General features: G+C 43.6%; 2 protein-coding genes across 4 annotated transcripts; one reads left to right on the top strand and one right to left on the bottom strand.

Annotated features, from left to right (window-relative positions):
- The first annotated feature begins 952 nt into the window (after positions 1 to 952).
- LOC143518648 (membrane-spanning 4-domains subfamily A member 15) lies at positions 953 to 9540 on the top strand. Of its 2 annotated transcripts, XM_077011283.1 has the most exons (7): positions 953 to 1109; positions 1446 to 1600; positions 5849 to 5959; positions 6783 to 6839; positions 7167 to 7349; positions 8103 to 8216; positions 8624 to 9540. In XM_077011283.1, exons 2-7 carry the CDS (start codon positions 1478 to 1480, stop codon positions 8660 to 8662), a joined length of 627 nt encoding a protein of 208 aa, XP_076867398.1. In that variant the 5' UTR covers positions 953 to 1109; positions 1446 to 1477; the 3' UTR covers positions 8663 to 9540. The 2 variants fall into 2 exon arrangements, with proteins under 2 accessions (XP_076867398.1, XP_076867407.1); XM_077011292.1 differs by lacking the exon at positions 5849 to 5959.
- Positions 9058 to 15128, bottom strand: LOC143518637 (uncharacterized). Of its 2 annotated transcripts, none has more exons than XM_077011263.1 (3): positions 14799 to 15128; positions 14166 to 14556; positions 9058 to 11211 (listed from the first exon to the last, which is right to left on the bottom strand). In XM_077011263.1, exons 1-3 carry the CDS (start codon positions 14802 to 14804, stop codon positions 9875 to 9877), a joined length of 1734 nt encoding a protein of 577 aa, XP_076867378.1. In that variant the 5' UTR covers positions 14805 to 15128; the 3' UTR covers positions 9058 to 9874. The 2 variants fall into 2 exon arrangements, with proteins under 2 accessions (XP_076867378.1, XP_076867386.1); XM_077011271.1 differs by having other exon boundaries at positions 14166 to 14446.
- Between the last annotated feature and the right edge of the window lie 2462 nt (positions 15129 to 17590).

The raw sequence follows: 17590 nt of genomic DNA, 5'->3' as shown, positions 1-17590 counted from the left end.
CACTGAGCAGTGCTTGCTGTCCAACCATTTGCCCGTTTCATCTCAGAGGCGATAAGAATGTGAGGGAGGAGGAACTGGCAGAGGGCCAGTCAGAGGAGCTCGAGCTACTTCCTGTGCAGCTGTGCGCATCTGCTTGGGAGGAACGGAGCGATGTTATTCACAGCCTAACAAAAACGACTATATGGCGGGGGAGGGGGTTAACTATGGTGTCATTTTCATGCCAGTACTAGAAAAACATAAACGCGCACATTTTTCGCATGTGTAAATATTTAACTCGTGAACGTAAATGTGAATCTGGCAAGCACAGAAAGACGAAATGCTTCCTTTTCGATTTTATCACGGTTCTCGCGCAATATGTACATTTCCATCGGCTCTTTTGTTGCGCGAGTTTTGACAAGGGGAGGTTTTCGCTCTTGGGGGGGGGGGGGGGGGGGGGTGAGCTCATGGGAGTTCATGGTTCTGAGACTCTGCACAAGGATACACAAAACTGTTAACAAGATAGAGACACAAACTGTTTAATATGCATGTTAACATACCATTTTAAAATGGTAAACTCAAGCATTTAAAATAGCGGTATTTACTTATTATCTGTATTCAGATCGAATGATATTTGGTTCTTTAAATTGTTCTGTTGGACCTGGAAATCTCAAGCATCTGTATGAAGTTAAACTGTCAGGGATATCATTGCTGCTCAAGGCAGCTGCATCAGTGGTTATATACGGTCCAAAATACTGGACAATACAGTCCAAAATACTGGACAATACGGTCCAATTAGTCCTTCTCATCCATTTCTAACCCGATGAGAGTTGCCAAACTTTATTTTAAAAGTCCCATAACACGTCCTTGTGGTGCTCGTGCTAGTGAAAATCTGGACAGTACGTGGTTAAAGACCGCTGTCGTATCACAGCCTCTCTGCGCTTCTGTTTGCCGTTTGTTTGCAGTGACCTTTTGGACCATTTTCCAGTCCGACGTCTCCACCCCCGACTGCCTCAGACTCCACCCCGTACTGCAGCCGTCCCACTCAGTTACCCCCATTCCCTCTCCACCTATTCGCGGTTGTGAAATACACGGTTGTGTAGTCTTCGCAGTTCACGCTCGTTCATCTGTAGGTATGTTACATTTGTTACCATTCCTTGTATAACGGTTGCAGTTTGGGGGAGATGTTGGCATTACGCGTATTCTCACCAACGTGAATTGTTGTCATTTTATGTAACGATAGCAAATGAACTCCAACTGGATGTTTGCACGCACCAGAGTGCTGATCTGAGAAGAAGAAAAAACATCCGCTTGGAATTGCGCTTTTGTATCTTTAGGTTTTACTTTTATTGCAACAAGGAAAGTTTAAGGGGATGGGCGGTTACACAGTTCTGTGGCCTGCGTCATTTGCCCTGCTTTATATATACTTACCAAAAAGTCTTTAATATGGATACAGTGACTCCCCACAGGGTGTTTCTCAGTATCTCAAATCTAACCAACGATGACCACGAGCTCAGGAAGAAAGAATTTGCCCGCAGATGGAGCCGAGCCAGCCGGTACAACGATCACTGGCGGCCAAAAGCCTCTTCATCGCTTCCTCAGAGGAGAGCCCAAGTGTGTCGGGGTGAGCGCGTGCACAACGAGCCTAACGGGCCAAGGGCCGAGTTTTTGAGAAAAGACGTGAAATATAAAATCACTATGTGTTTGCTATTAGTATATGTATATAATTTTTAGTACATCTATATCTATATAGTGAATCTTCAAGGTTACAGGAAAAAGTTGGAAATAAAAAATAATAAAATAATAAGAATATGTGGAATAAAATAGTGAAGATATAATATACAGTAGATGAATCAATATATACAAATCTGATATAACAGAGCAGCGATTTGATATTTGTAAAGTGGCCGTGTAGTATAGTGTCAGTGTGCCAGATTATAATTTAGAGTTATCTAAGACTTAAGTGGGTTCTGGAATGAAACTGTTCCTCAGTCTGGTGGTTCTACACAACCTGCCTGAGGGAAACAGGACAAAAAGTGTGTGTTGGGTGGGTGGGGTCTTCATGATGCAGGTGTGTGTTGGGTGAGTGGGGTCTTCATGATGCAGGTGTGTATTGGGTGGGTGGGGTCTTCATGATGCAGGTGTGTGTTGGGTGAGTGGGGTCTTCATGATGCAGGTGTGTGTTGGGTGGGTGGGGTCTTCATGATGCAGGTGTGTGTTGGGTGGGTGGGGTCTTCATGATGCAGGTGTGTGTTGGGTGGGTGGGGTCTTCATGATGCAGGTGTGTGTTGGGTGGGTGGGGTCTTCATGATGCAGGTGTGTGTTGGGTGAGTGGGGTCTTCATGATGCAGGTGTGTATTGGGTGGGTGGGGTCTTCATGATGCAGGTGTGTGTTGGGTGAGTGGGGTCTTCATGATGCAGGTGTGTGTTGGGTGGGTGGGGTCTTCATGATGCAGGTGTGTGTTGGGTGGGTGGGGTCTTCATGATGCAGGTGTGTGTTGGGTGGGTGGGGTCTTCATGATGCAGGTGTGTGTTGGGTGAGTGGGGTCTTCATGATGCAGGTGTGTGTTGGGTGAGTGGGGTCTTCATGATGCAGGTGTGTGTTGGGTGGGTGGGGTCTTCATGATGCAGGTGTGTGTTGGGTGGGTGGGGTCTTCATGATGCAGGTGTGTGCTGGGTGAGTGGGGTCATCATGATGCAGGTGTGTGTTGGGTGGGTGGGGTCTTCATGATGCAGGTGTGTGTTGGGTGGGTGGGGTCTTCATGATGCAGGTGTGTGTTGGGTGGGTGGGGTCTTCATGATGCAGGTGTGTGTTGGGTGGGTGGGGTCTTCATGATGCAGGTGTGTGTTGGGTGGGTGGGGTCTTCATGATGCAGGTGTGTGTTGGGTGGGTGGGGTCTTCATGATGCAGGTGTGTGTTGGGTGGGTGGGGTCTTCATGATGCAGGTGTGTGTTGGGTGGGTGGGGTCTTCATGATGCAGGTGTGTGTTGGGTGAGTGGGGTCTTCATGATGCAGGTGTGTATTGGGTGGGTGGGGTCTTCATGATGCAGGTGTGTGTTGGGTGGGTGGGGTCTTCATGATGCAGGTGTGTGCTGGGTGAGTGGCGTCTTCATGATGCAGGTGTGTGTTGGGTGGGTGGGGTCTTCATGATGCAGGTGTGTGTTGGGTGGGTGGGGTCTTCATGATGCAGGTGTGTGTTGGGTGGGTGGGGTCTTCATGATGCAGGTGTGTGCTGGGTGAGTGGGGTCATCATGATGCAGGTGTGTGTTGGGTGGGTGGGGTCTTCATGATGCAGGTGTGTATTGGGTGGGTGGGGTCTTCATGATGCAGGTGTGTGTTGGGTGGGTGGGGTCTTCATGATGCAGGTGTGTGTTGGGTGAGTGGGGTCTTCATGATGCAGGTGTGTATTGGGTGGGTGGGGTCTTCATGATGCAGGTGTGTGTTGGGTGGGTGGGGTCTTCATGATGCAGGTGTGTGCTGGGTGAGTGGCGTCTTCATGATGCAGGTGTGTGTTGGGTGGGTGGGGTCTTCATGATGCAGGTGTGTGTTGGGTGGGTGGGGTCTTCATGATGCAGGTGTGTGCTGGGTGAGTGGGGTCATCATGATGCAGGTGTGTGTTGGGTGGGTGGGGTCTTCATGATGCAGGTGTGTGTTGGGTGAGTGGGGTCTTCATGATGCAGGTGTGTGTTGGGTGGGTGGGGTCTTCATGATGCAGGTGTGTGCTGGGTGGGTGGGGTCTTCATGATGCAGGTGTGTGTTGGGTGGGTGGGGTCTTCATGATGCAGGTGTGTGCTGGGTCTTCATGATGCAGGTGTGTGTTGGGTGGGTGGGGTCTTCATGATGCAGGTGTGTGCTGGGTGAGTGGGGTCATCATGATGCAGGTGTGTGTTGGGTGGGTGGGGTCTTCATGATGCAGGTGTGTGTTGGGTGAGTGGGGTCTTCATGATGCAGGTGTGTGTTGGGTGGGTGGGGTCTTCATGATGCAGGTGTGTGCTGGGTGGGTGGGGTCTTCATGATGCAGGTGTGTGCTGGGTGAGTGGGGTCTTCATGATGCAGGTGTGTGCTGGGTGGGTGGGGTCTTCATGATTCAGGTGTGTGTTGGGTGAGTTGGGTCTTCATGGTGCAGGTGTGTGTTGGGTGAGTGGGGTCTTCATGATGCAGGTGTGTGCTGGATGAATGGGCTCTTCATGGTGCAGGTGGTCCTCTTCCTGCATCTGGAGGTATAAATGTCTGTGTTGGTGGGGAGGCTGGCACCAATGGTCCTCTGTGCAGCTTTCACCACCCTCTGCCGAGCTTTCTTCTCCACCACAGAACAGCTACCACGCCACAAATTGATCCTGGAGCACTGGACACTCCTGATTTCCTAATTAGATTGGGAGTGTTTTTATTCTGCGTGAGGTTGTTACTCAGGTGCACACCCAAGTACCTGTGAACCCGTGCTGAGGATTATGGTGGAGGAGGAGACATTGTGGATCCTCATAGACTGCAGCCTGTTGGTCAGGAAGTCCAGGACCCAATTACAGAGTGAGGCATTCAATTCAAGTGTGAGGTGTTTGTTAGCCAATGTCTGGGGGGATTATAGTACTGAATGCTGATATGAAGTCCACATAGAGCACACAGACATAAGAATGCTTTTCCTCTAAGTGGGTGAGGGCAGTGTTGACCACAGAGGAGATGGCATCCTCTGTGGATCGGTTCTTACAGTATGCATTCTGGTGTAGGTCCACAGTGACGTCGATGGTAGCTTTGATGTGGGTAATGACCAGTGACTATCAGAATCTTCATGAATCTATGGAATTCTTCTTAGGTGACACAGGTTAACACAGACAATTGTTAACATTGAGGAATATTATGATAATAATAGTCATTTCTGACAATCTGTGGTATCCCAGTGGTTAGTCCACTATTTTCCTTATGCTGATCACAACAGTGGAGCATGTAGGTCTTCTGTCACACAGGTCCAGAAGGAAACTACAGATAGTGCAGGATAGCACACTGACATGAAGTAGATTGTGGGTCTTGAAGACATGAGGCAGGAGAAACATAGAGTAAAAAATCATGCAGGAGTATCAATCTGCCATTGTTTCTGAGAAATTTTGCCGCACTCTTCTTTACGATGTTAATTCAGGTCGTTGATGTTTGAGGGTAAGAACCTCTGTGGGGTTCAGGTCTGGACTTATATTCAGTATATTTAATTAGTTCATCATCCCAAAGTGTGACTACATCTATGAAAGCAGAATGTACGGTGCTTTGGTGTTTTAGAGTTTTGGTGTTTTACACTCGGGAGTGTGTCTACATTGGAAAGGACATCAGCCATGACCTCAGAGAAGTGATCGTTGTTGCTAGGCAAGAGGCCATCTCCAAATAATTTGACATGCATCATTCCACAATTTGTATGGTTTACAAAATCTTCAAGAGTTCAAATGATATTGGATTACTTTTGGGAAAAATCATAGTGCATTGATATCTGTTGTGGATATAATAGTGCAAGAATTCTCATGTTTCCTCATGTTCCTCATGAACCTCATATTTCATGACTATGCAACCAAATGCCTGACTATTACCCACATATACATACCCACATACACATTGCTTCAGAAGCTCACATAAAGAGGACCTTCTGCTCCTGTCTTAAACAATGTCTTCTAGTAGACCTTAGTGCAAATAGTCATGTGTGTAGGAAGACAAATGTTTAGGTCCTCCATGCTTTCAAGTGTACAATATCAGAAACGATAAGAAGACCTAAGGTTCTCCCTGTTGTCTGCATAGACAATGGTGTTTCGAGACGTGGTCATGTTGTGTGTTATTAGACGTCGTTGTTCGATGTGATTGGGTGTGTGAATTTGTTGTCCGGTGTTTCTCATTGGCCAGATTGTGATGCTGTTAATGGGCTTTTCGATGTTCATGTTTGGATTTCCACTGAAGGCCGATAGACTGGAGAGCTCTGCAGACCTCTTCAGTTCCTTCTGGCTGGGCATCTTGGTATGTTCATGTGTGTATTATACTGTCTGTGTGAGTTTTAAAAGTGTGTCAAATGTGAATATTGCTAATAATGGAGTGGAGCCACATATTTGCATAATACATGTTATTGCAAATATGCAAATTTCACAACAATGAGTGCATTTACATGAACAACATAATCCAATCATAATCAGATTTGTCTAGCTATATGATTTTTCAGTAAACAGCATATTTATTTCTTAGATTGGAGTATGGCCTAGATGCGGCACCCCCACAATGGCTACTTTTGTGGAGATTGTTAAACACAGTACATGGTTGAGAAAACACTATTAGTAACCATTAGTGATCATAAAAAAAAGAAGATTCATATTTGCTTGTAAAGTGGGTCCATGTAGTTGTTGTAAAGTGGGTCCATGATATGTTGCAGTTGTGTATTCGTGTATTTAAGTGTGAGTGTTGTCTATGTTCCTACATTTGTTATTGTCTTTGTTGATGGTAGTGTGCTGTATTTACTACATGTTTCTGTTAGCACTAGATGCTGATATAAATAAAACGCTGTGTTCAACCTGCTCTCTCCTCGGCATCCTGCCTCAGCCTCGCATGTTACAACCTGGAGTTTTCCTATTATATGAATACGCAAGTCCATGTAAACCAGTTGATCAGATTAACTGAATCTGATTTTCTGCAGTTATCAGATTAAGTGCATGTAAACAGATTCATTGCTTAAAAGATACTAGCTCTTGGCCTCATGTGAAGTCATTGTAATTTGGTATCATGGGGCATGATTTTAGCACCTAAAATTCTTCTCAAATCTGTTCCTAAAATGTATTTTTCTGTTTTCCAGTATGCTATCTGTGGAGCTCTGTATGTGCAGTCAGAGCGTGCGCCCACCAAGAAGATTGTGAGTGGTATAAGTCCCCTTTTGATCACGATGTGTCTTGAATTTGTACCAGCTCATATTGTAGCACAACTCTTCACAGAATTATTACCACAGTGTATGTTTGATCTGGACATCATGAGAACAAGGTTGATGTTTTCCATCTTACCATTGCATCCATGGTGATTACAGCAAAACCCTGCCTCCAACTGTGCCGTGGTATTTTTCCTAATAGCATCTTCAACTCAGGGATCCTCTGTGCCTGACATGGGTTCTGTTCTTGGACATGCATGCTTCAACATGTTGATGGATGATGGGGACAGCTGTTCATTTGAGACTCTTCCTTTACAGATCACCATCAGTTTCGCCCTTAGCATCATCTCAATACTGGGGACCGTGTTCGCTGTCATCGATTTCATCAAAGCTATGGCCAATATGAAATTTAATTACCATAGGGAGTATTATGACCATGATTATGAGAACTCCAATGGTGAAAATACTACAGCCGTGGATGCCGATAGCAAACAGCGTTTTGTAAGTTTAATTTAATAATGTGTTTGTTTTTGTCTCACAGTAGTCCTAACTGTTCAGTTATTTTACTCACATTTGTGCATGTACAGTGAACTGTAGAAAGCAACAGAAATCTATACTTCACTGGGCAGAAATGATAAAATTAACACATTATAAAGGTGTAAATTGTTCTTCAGTTGTCAGTTCATCAAAAATGATGCAGTTATCAACTATTCAAACTTAAAAAGTTGTAGGTTTTACAACCGACAAATGTCAACTTAGTATTTCAAAACAAATGGCCATTATTTTGGTCGATCATACCAACACATACACAGATTGTTTTCAGAACTCACATAAAGAGAACCTTTGGTTCCTGTTTAAAATGACTTCTGCTCCATTGACAAACATGTAATTTGCAACATTTTTGAAACTCTATAAAATACCCAATGACAATAATCTACGAAGTGATGAAGCGGCAGTCGAAAAACAGCCCTATCTTGACCTGAGTAATACTCTTGCATTTTTGCACACATCTGCTGTCTCTGTAGAAGCACAAGTTCGATCTCTGCAGTGTTCAAGGCAAGACAGACTTGCCACTAACCACTAACCCTGATCTGTATGTGTATTTCCAGTCAGCATGTTTCTCCCATTCATTTAGAAGCGCGGGGGGATCTTTCAGTGCAGCAGAGGCGGCAGGTGGACGCTGGGTTGAGAAATGTCGGGGAGCCGTTCCAAGCTCATCCATGTGTCGTTCTGGTCCCCTTTTCTCAATCCCAGATGCAGCACTACAACCTAGAAGCGGTCTTCCTGTTCCAGAGTCTGGTGGGGGGTGTGATCCTCATCACCATGTCCACGTTTGCCCGTATGGCGCTCCACTCCAGTCGGACACAGGTAAACAGCCTGGGTGTATTTTGATATGTGACCATGGTGAAAGGAGCCCCTACCCCACTGTGAGGGAATGGTGTGAACAGTGTGAAGCTCTTGTGAGGGGCATGGGGCTGATCCTAGATGAAGAGTGAATGTGTGAGGAATAAATAGTGTGTTTGCCATGCCAGGTAGATGCCTCTTTGGTTAATGATCAGACAGGGTGTTAAAAACGTCAAATGTCATATTTACCAGTTTTTCATAATATGTATATATTGTAAGGATTTTTTAGGACATGCTTAATGCTATGTCCGCTACCTTGACATGTCTGTCTCAGCCGAACGATATGACCTTTAATAGCCATGGAGTAAAGGAATTAGAATGTAATAATCATACATAACATTTCTCCCCCATCTCTCTATTTCTCTTCCCAGATGGTCGTGGTAATGCGAAACCTTCCTGCAGCAGAGTGAAGACCATCGCTACTGCGGTCCTCTACACACTCAGTGTACAAACATGACCAATTCACTGAAACGTTTAACTAGAACTAACACATAGCACTAATAAATCAGTTTCACATAGGAATTATTATTGTTATTAATGTATATTATCAAATAATCTTTTCATTTTTATATTTTAGATTTTACAGTAATGATTAAGATTTTGTTTAAAAAGATTATGCATCAATTATAAAATTATGCTCAGTGTGCATGCAGGTATTTACCGCTTACAAGTAATACTCTAATAAAAAAAAAACATTTCACTCAGTGATTTGTGTAATCAAATGAGTGACACAATAGCATTAATATACTATGTAAATACATAAATAAATACACAGCCACATATATTAATGCCACAAATTTAGCAATTCATAAGATTCATTATTATAATGATTTCTTATAACTTTAATGATAGATATAACAATGCTATTGTAACAAGGCCAAAGAAGCATCAAAAGCCATGCTTGCCATGATATACTAATTTCATACGTATCCTACATAAAGCAACATTGGCCTGACAATAACGGCATGTTCTGGCAAAAGCTTTGAATATTAGAATCTTGTTTTTCATATGAATCTTACTGTATATTCATAGGAAAACCACTAGTGCTTGAATATCACCAACGGGAGTACCATCTCTCTATACCAGCCTCTGATGCACACAGCGGCCTTTTAAATGTCAGACCTTGCTGCTCGGCATACGCGGATGCTTACTAGACATACAGCCTCAAAAGCCACTGTAAAGTTAAATGTGATAAATGTGATTTTTAAAAAATGTGTTGTATCTCAAATTTGCTGCAATTTACTCAAGTGCAGTAAAAAATAAATAAAGAAAACAGAAGATGCAGCCATTTTCTTGAACCGTGAGCATAAATTCCACATTAATTTATTTTCACTATACATGCACTATACATCTCGGATAGTAATTTATTAATCTGAACACTTGTGGCCTAGTCACTAATATCTAGTCTATATGGCTTCCTTCTCTTTGTCTTACAGCGTGATCAGTGGGGAGCACATTTATTACACCTAAGTTGGCTCACACTTAACCTGAATTAGACCAAGATTTAAACCCATACGGTCTTGGTTACAAAGAGACACATATGTTCAAACTGTGCGTCTAGACCCATCTACTGGTGAGTCTTGGCAATTGTATGCCGGGCTGACTTAGGGCAAGCCCATCCATCAAACGTCAACTCGTATGTCGCCGATCCTCAGATGGCCCGAGGGCGGAGCTTCATAGTTCCTCAGGTGCACGCGCATGTGTTCCGTGACACGGTACTGCCTGGAAAAGGTCATGGTGCAGCGGGGGCAGGAGTACGGCCGCACGCCCAGGTGAGAGCGGACGTGCCGGTTTAGCGACCCCCGCTGGCTGAAAGGCCGTGAGCATAGCGAGCACTGGAAGGGGCGGGGCTTGGAACGCCGCCCTCGCGCGGGCTCCGCCCCCAGGGTCGTGCAGCGGCCGGGCAATGGGCACGCTTGCTCGCTGTCTGAGTCGCTCGAGTCGACGGCTGGGCGCGGACGCTCCAGTAAGCAGTGGTAGCGCACCTGACCTTGATACACACTCATGTCGTTTTCTCTCGAGATGGAGAGATCGATGTTGTCGGCCTGGTCAACAGCACCCTTTTCTTGGCTCCCCATTTCTGATGGCTTCCTTTCAATCATGGATCTTTGCGTATGCAGTTGGATGACTTCAGGCCACACATCTGTGTCAAAAGTCCTTCTTTCACATGTCATATCGCTAGTGTCAGTACTGCTAGAATCTTCCAAGCACATTGGGACATCACAGTAATTTGTGGCAAATTGATCACAACATTGAGATCCATCCACAGGACCTGAATTCTTATCACTAAAGGCACGAGCGTATATTTCCACAAGGTGGTCACCTTTTCCTGAATCGAAAGCATTGAAGAACTTAATGCTGTTGATATCTGAAACACATTTACTACTGCCACTACTAGCACACCTGTTCAACTGAGGATGAGATTCAGTAGATGTACGAGCGCTCTCCACACACTGATCTTTGTTGTCTGTGTTTGGGCGGAGGTCTGTGGTGGTCTGAGAGGAATCCTCGGGCAGGACTGACCGAAGACGTCCACTCTCTCCAGACCAACCATTGACCTCCTCACTCACTACACTTTGCAGGTCATTCCCTGACCTCTCAGACAGGACCTTGTCTTGTTTCCAACGTGACGTCCCAGAGAAGCGCTCAAGCAAAGGGCCGTTTTCTAACCTATGGGAGCTCTGGGGGCTGCCATGGTGGGAAGGTTCCTCGGTGCACAAGAGCCCTCCACAGCACTCGGCATTGAGGGTGGAGTGCCGATCACGCCGATGGCTTTGTGGTGGAAGTTTGTTGCTGCCCGCTGCCCTGATGTGGCATATGACTGGAACGACTTCATAGGTTGGGGAGCATGGCGTAGGTCTGTCTGAGTCATATGGGTAATGAGACGGAGAGACTGGAGGGTTTTTGTACAGAGGCTGCTGGTCTACAGATCTCCCCTTCTGGCTGAGTTTATCTTGAACTGAAGAAGGAAGATAGTGTATTATTGGTTGATGTACCATGCTATGATATAACTGTATTCATATGCATATATTAGCAATGGGGGGGCAAGTTCAGTTCAGATTCTAAAAGCACCTGCCCTGTCATGAATTTACAGCACTAATCAGTTCCACCTGGTTATTTATGTATGTGTATATATATATATATATATATATATATATATATATATATATATATATATATATATATATATATAATTCAAGAACATTCAAATATTTATTAGATTGTGCCTACTGCAAAACCACTTTATTGTTAAGAGTTATAGTAAAGAGTACTGTATAAGATTAAAGTATGAATATCAGATTAAAGTCTGCGTATGAGATTAAAGCACCTTACATTGAGTCTAGACCAGGGGTGGGCAAACGTTTTGACTTGTGGGCCACAATGGGTTCTAAAATTTGGCAGAGGGCAGGGTCAGGAGCATTTGTCATGCACTTTAATTTATTATTTTTAGACATTTCAATTGAAGGTGCAAAGTTAATGAAATCAACATTTACTGGAAAAAGATAAATGGAACATTTTCAACATTCAAAACATATTATTACCTAACGAAATACTCGAGCTCAATAATTTCTAATTGTTTTAAACCCCGCAAAATCATGGACGGACTGTCCTGATAGACTGCATTAAATATCCTGCCTGCAGCAGAAACTAGTAAGGGGTCTTTAAATTGAGAGCGATGTGTGGTGTGTTAATTAAGCTACTGAACCCCTGCTGTGCGTAAATGCGCACATTGCGCTTAATTAAAATATGCTCCTCTAAGCTTTTCATATGCATTTTTTCATAACACAGTAGAGAAACTGCCAACTTCTGAGCAGTAGCCGCTCGTCCTTCTGTTGACTGCTTGCTAGCTGATATTGAAAACTGCAACCATTTCTTGGCATATCAGACATACAGCCTTCGTGATCGGACCTCAGTGAAAAAATATTTTGTTGTCCACTCTGTAAAGGAATTTGTGATTTACTGTCTGTGACCCTCAGACAGAACACTCTGACATTCAGTTCACTCCCTTATCCGTGTGTCTGCTCCTCAGTTAGAACCTCTCTCTCTCTCTCTCTGTCTCTACCTCTCTTTCCCCCTGTACTTTTCCACTACCCCTAGATCCAGTCCACTGTACCTCCTCTCCTGATAAGGAGAACACCAATCATACATATGTTTTATTATTCTTACCCAATTGTGTTACGACACATCTTCTTCGTTCTGTATTTAACTACTTGTATTACTACTAAACTTTGGAACTCTTTTTGGACACCCGTGTGTTATGAATCTGTTCTCCTGGATCCAGCTACGCAACTCTGAGGGCTGTACAAATTTATAATTTATGAATCCTGATGGTTTTGATCTATGTATGAAAATAATTCTTAACACACTCCTTATTAAACACTTGGCACTCACGTGTCCACTTTTCTTTTCTTTGGTCTATGCATTTTTACCGAAGGCCAAAAACGGCAGCGGGAAAGTTACACTCCAAAACAGGTCAATGTGTCTGGACTAGTGTGCCATCTATTGGGGAAACGAGGGTATTGCAAGGGAAAGGGTGAAAAGTGGGATGAATGAAAGTTTTTACTATAATTTGGACAAGTTCTGCGTGCCGTATTAAAAAGCTTAACGGACCGTATATGGCCTGTGGGGCGTCGTTTGTCCGTGTCTGGTCTAGACTCTCCTTCCTCATTCCAGATACTCCTCGTGTCCACATGCCAAAATGCCTTTTTTAGTTTCATTTTATTATTTTAATAATAATAATTACAGTATATAGTATAATTATAATTATATAATATAATGATAATATAATAATTGTTTTAATAATACAATACATCATGTAAATAATAATAAAATAAATAACAAAATGAATAAAAAGGCACACCTGGACAACACCTTGAGTAATTTAAAGCGGATTTCGTGTTTACACAATGGTTTTAATGTCATGGTCTGATCCACTGTGAAGGAGCAGATTCCGCCACTGTTAGGATCCATATGCGGGATTTTACTGGGAATAATAAAGTAGAGCCAGAGGCAAAAATCAGAGACATACATTGGTCAGACATTTAAAAATCACAAAAAACAAGCAAAAGTCAAATGATGGACTGACAGTAACAGGCTTGGTATCAGGGGCGAGGCTAGGGTATTTTTAGTGGTGCTAGAGCACCACCGTGAGGTTGCTCAGCACCCCCTGGCTCAACACATTTTAAAAATATTATATTATGCAAAAAACTTGATCTGCACCTGCGCAATACTTTGGTATTGTGCCTCTGTGAGCACTGGGGACTGGGCACCCCTAAAGACCAGATCCTAAAATCGCCCCTGCTTGGTATGTGGACTACTCAGAGTCACTCAGATCGCATGGTAATGAGGCTGACTGGACACGGGTGAGTGTGATGAGCCACCATGGAGAGGAGAAGTGAGGACCCCTAATGGCGAGAATGTCAGACATATCACTGACATCCGTATTAGTTATCAACAAAAACAATCAGGGGGTGGGGTTGGTTAGTTTTGCTAAGGGAAGGGTGTGGTGGACTGTGAGAGGGAATACATGATAACAGTAAATATTAATTTTTCTACAGGGTGAATGTACCCCTCGTACCCCATTCAAATCGAGCCTTGGCATTAAGTCATTGCAGAAAGACAACCGTAAAAAAGTGTGAAGCACCTGCGCAAACATTACTATCCTATTCAGCGTTAATAACGCATTTAAATTTTAACCTACTTCTACTATGAATCAATTTAGGTTTTTGTTACCGTTATTGTTGTTGTTGAAGGAGAAGCAGGTTGTTTAATGCCGTGCCGTAAAAGAAACTGCAGATGAATTCGGAATGTATGCCTGCGCTTTTATTGGCACACTAATGCACACATTTCCTATTGTATAATTTGGCCCCGTAAAGAAAAGTTCGCTTACTGTAAACAAAGAAACTTCCTCACCCGGGACTATGAGTTCCCCTGATGCTCTGTTCCTGCGCCTGAGGACCTGCTGGAGTTGCTCCATCTGCAGATAAAAAGCTGCCGAGAATACCAACTCTTCCAGGCTCGGTGGCGGTAGGCGGCCCGTGTAAATATATTCCAGCACACTATCCAAAGTTTCGGGAGTCAGGCAGGGCGAGTTTAAGTCCATCAGGGTCCCGTGGCGCGGAAGAAGAGACGCCAGGACCGGACTGAACGCAGCAAGCACACTCTTATGCGCCAAGAACAGTTTTGCAGGATGGCTGTGGAGTTGTATAATACAGTCACAAAACTGTCCCATTCTTCTCTGTGAGTTCAGCTCCCTCAGTAACATAAAACCATGTGTAACATTTGTTGTGTGGTCTCCTTTAAGCTAGGGCAAGAATGAATGAGTTAGGCTACTCGTAAAACAAAGAAACAAACAAAACATAATAAATAATTTGAATAATAATTCATATTAAAGACCAAACCTTATGGAACAGCCGATGATAGTTATTAGAAAGACGACAGAATGAATATCGAAACTTTTATAATGATGCTTAAATGTCTTGAATTAATTAACTGGTTTCTTACAAAGCAATATAGTACATGTACATTCGTACAAGTATTACTTACTTCCATTTTGACAGTTTGACAGCAAAAGACGCGCGAGGTACCCCACAACAGGATACGAGGGCTTTCTTTTCGCCTAACAGTCCGGCGCTTTTTCAGTAGGCTGAATGCTGACACTCCCCGGAACCTTCTTTTAGGGAGTCGCTATCCTGGTACCCCGCCGCGTGTGGGCTCACGAGAAGACTTCAGCTGGTGCCCTTTCACGTTGCGTGACGTACCACAGAATCCCATCGTGACGTTTAAATATCGGTACCAGACCACCACGTGTGTAGTGTTTGCCTTTCCGAACGCACGCGCGCATGTGGGCGGGTAGGTGTGTGTGTGTGTGTGTGTGTGTGTGTGTGTGTGTGTGTGTGTGTGTGTGTGTGTGTGTGTGTGTGTGTGTGCGTGCGTGCGTGCGTGCGTGCGTGCGTGTGTTGTGTGTGTCTTTCCTACGCTGATCTCATACGAAGTAATATATTACTGTCTTTGAATTCCATAATACGAAAAGAATACTTTCCATGAATTGCATGAATACTTTAAAAGCAATCTATACCTTAAACAGAAAAAGGCCCATAGACCCATGAGTTGGGTTGGGTTAATACAAAGAGAATACACTTTCATTGTATCTTGCAAATGGTAAGGCACAAATAATCTCCATCTGTACATTCCAAGTCTCTCTCTCTCTCTCTCTCTCTCTCTCTCTCTCTCTCTCTCTCTCTCTCGCAGTACTGCAAATAAGCCGTATTAAATTAATCACAGATGATCCTATGCTCATGGTCAGTGTGTGCTTTGAACATTCCTGACATAGTCACATGCAGTGCCCATAACAGTGTGCCTAGTGGGTAGTAAAAAGTGTCCTGGACGTGGGTGTACGTGCGTTTCCACTGGGAGCCCTCTCTGTGCCAAATGACCGCATAGCAGTCAGCTGACAGGGAGTCCCCCTGACAGGACTCAACCAACTGTTCCCCACGTGGCTCCTGGCGTCTCCGCTTTTGCCTTGGCCACTTGTGACAGGCACCACGCGCCGCCTGTAGTCCTATTATTAGCTTAGCCGGACAGAAGTCCGATGAAAGTTATTATGTCAAAATATTGGAGAATATACGTGTTATGTAGGATCAATGAAATAGGCCATTTGTCCAATTATATGATTAAAATTAATGTTTAAGCGTAATACAAAATACTAATAAAGCTTTACATTATTGTATGTATGACGTACGTATGTTTTGACAATAAAAGCGACGCAGACGAGATCACGTGCGATGACCCAGATCTATTACTTTATCACGTGCAATTATCCAGATCTAGTTATCACGTGTGATGACCCAGATCTATTAAGGGGCCAAATTGCTGACAAAACTTGTTTCAATAGATCTTTTCTGTGCTAGTAAAAATACACTTAATAAAAATTTACTAGCACAGACCTGCATGTGTATTCTTTAATGATTTGACGTGTTCTTGTAGGGAAAAAGTACACTGCTAAATGAAAAAAACATTTTGGGGCATTGGTCACAAATAGAAAAAAGTCTGAGAAAGGTTACGTGGTAACATGGCAGGTAGGGTACATGGCATAGGTTATCTGAGTGCTTATTGTTCTTGAGACCTGGCGCGTCTGGTAATCAGACTGACAACAACATATAAATGGCAAACAAGTACTCAGAACTAATTTGGCAAATTACTGGATTATTTTAGCAATAGAAAAAAAGATTATGTGTATGTACTGGTGATCTCAAGTATCCAAATATTGGTAGTCGATAAACTAATAGCACGCTGAAAGAGTAGCTATGAACTGGACTACCATTACGTGCAGAGCGTGCACGTTCGGTTTGACTAGGATACTTTACAGCCTTGTGTTTGTGTTTGTGAAAGGTCTACACTCACGTGACAATGAAGGGCGGGGTTATGCCATTAAAAGCAGATGTAACGCGAGCTCGCAGCCAGCCTTCACCGAGAGTGGCAGGAAAGGAATTATTGAGCAATACGCATGGTGGAGCTGAAATAAAGTTGTCTAAAGCCCTGTCTAAAGTTGTTGGCAGTCTTGCTTAGAATGTTGTTTTATTATGTGTTTTCTTATTATGTGTAGCAGCTTTCGGCTGTATATATTATAACCTTCTACACACTGTGTTGTGATACTGTGTTGTCATCCGGTGAGTTCAACCGTTAAGATTGAGGTGCTCACGTAGAACACTTTTAATCTAGTCGCTTCATCTCACTAGGTGGTCGCTCCTTTGAAACTAGATATAGAACTAAATTTCTTTGTTGGCACGTCTGTGTTGCCTCCTCGCTAATTCTCAGCTGCCTGTAAAGTGAACTAGAAGTTGCTTACCTGTTTCTCCTATATGGTTGTAATGTTCCTGATCCTGAATAACTGTGCCGATATATTTGGCCTGGTCCTTCAACACAGCTCTCTGACTATAGTGTAAGTAGGAGATCTTAGAGATTTTAGAGATAAAAAATGAATGTGTCATGTTTGACAGATCGGTTTAAAATCATTTGTCTACCATATGAATCACATCATGAATAAGAAAGGCATAAATTAATGTTCTAGTATGTCTAGTAAAGAGCCCATGCTGGATATTGTTTAGTTAAACAGAAAAAGGGTCCAGGACCTGGGAGGGGAACTGTGTGTGAATGCTGTAAATGCTGAATGTAAACTATGACGGAAGGGGCCAAACTGAAATTGTACAGGGGGCCAAACTCTGTGGGCCCCACTGACACCACAGGCACAAGTGTGACTGCCCACCCCTCCCTGTGTGATATATTACTGTAACTATATAAGTACAATAAGGTTTGGCTATTGTATTTAGACTAATATG

Source organism: Brachyhypopomus gauderio, chromosome 1 (assembly GCF_052324685.1).
Source record: "Brachyhypopomus gauderio isolate BG-103 chromosome 1, BGAUD_0.2, whole genome shotgun sequence".
Lineage (NCBI taxonomy): Eukaryota > Metazoa > Chordata > Actinopteri > Gymnotiformes > Hypopomidae > Brachyhypopomus > Brachyhypopomus gauderio.
Note: the sequence above shows the minus strand (reverse complement) of the source record. Positions and strands in the feature narration are given on the sequence as shown.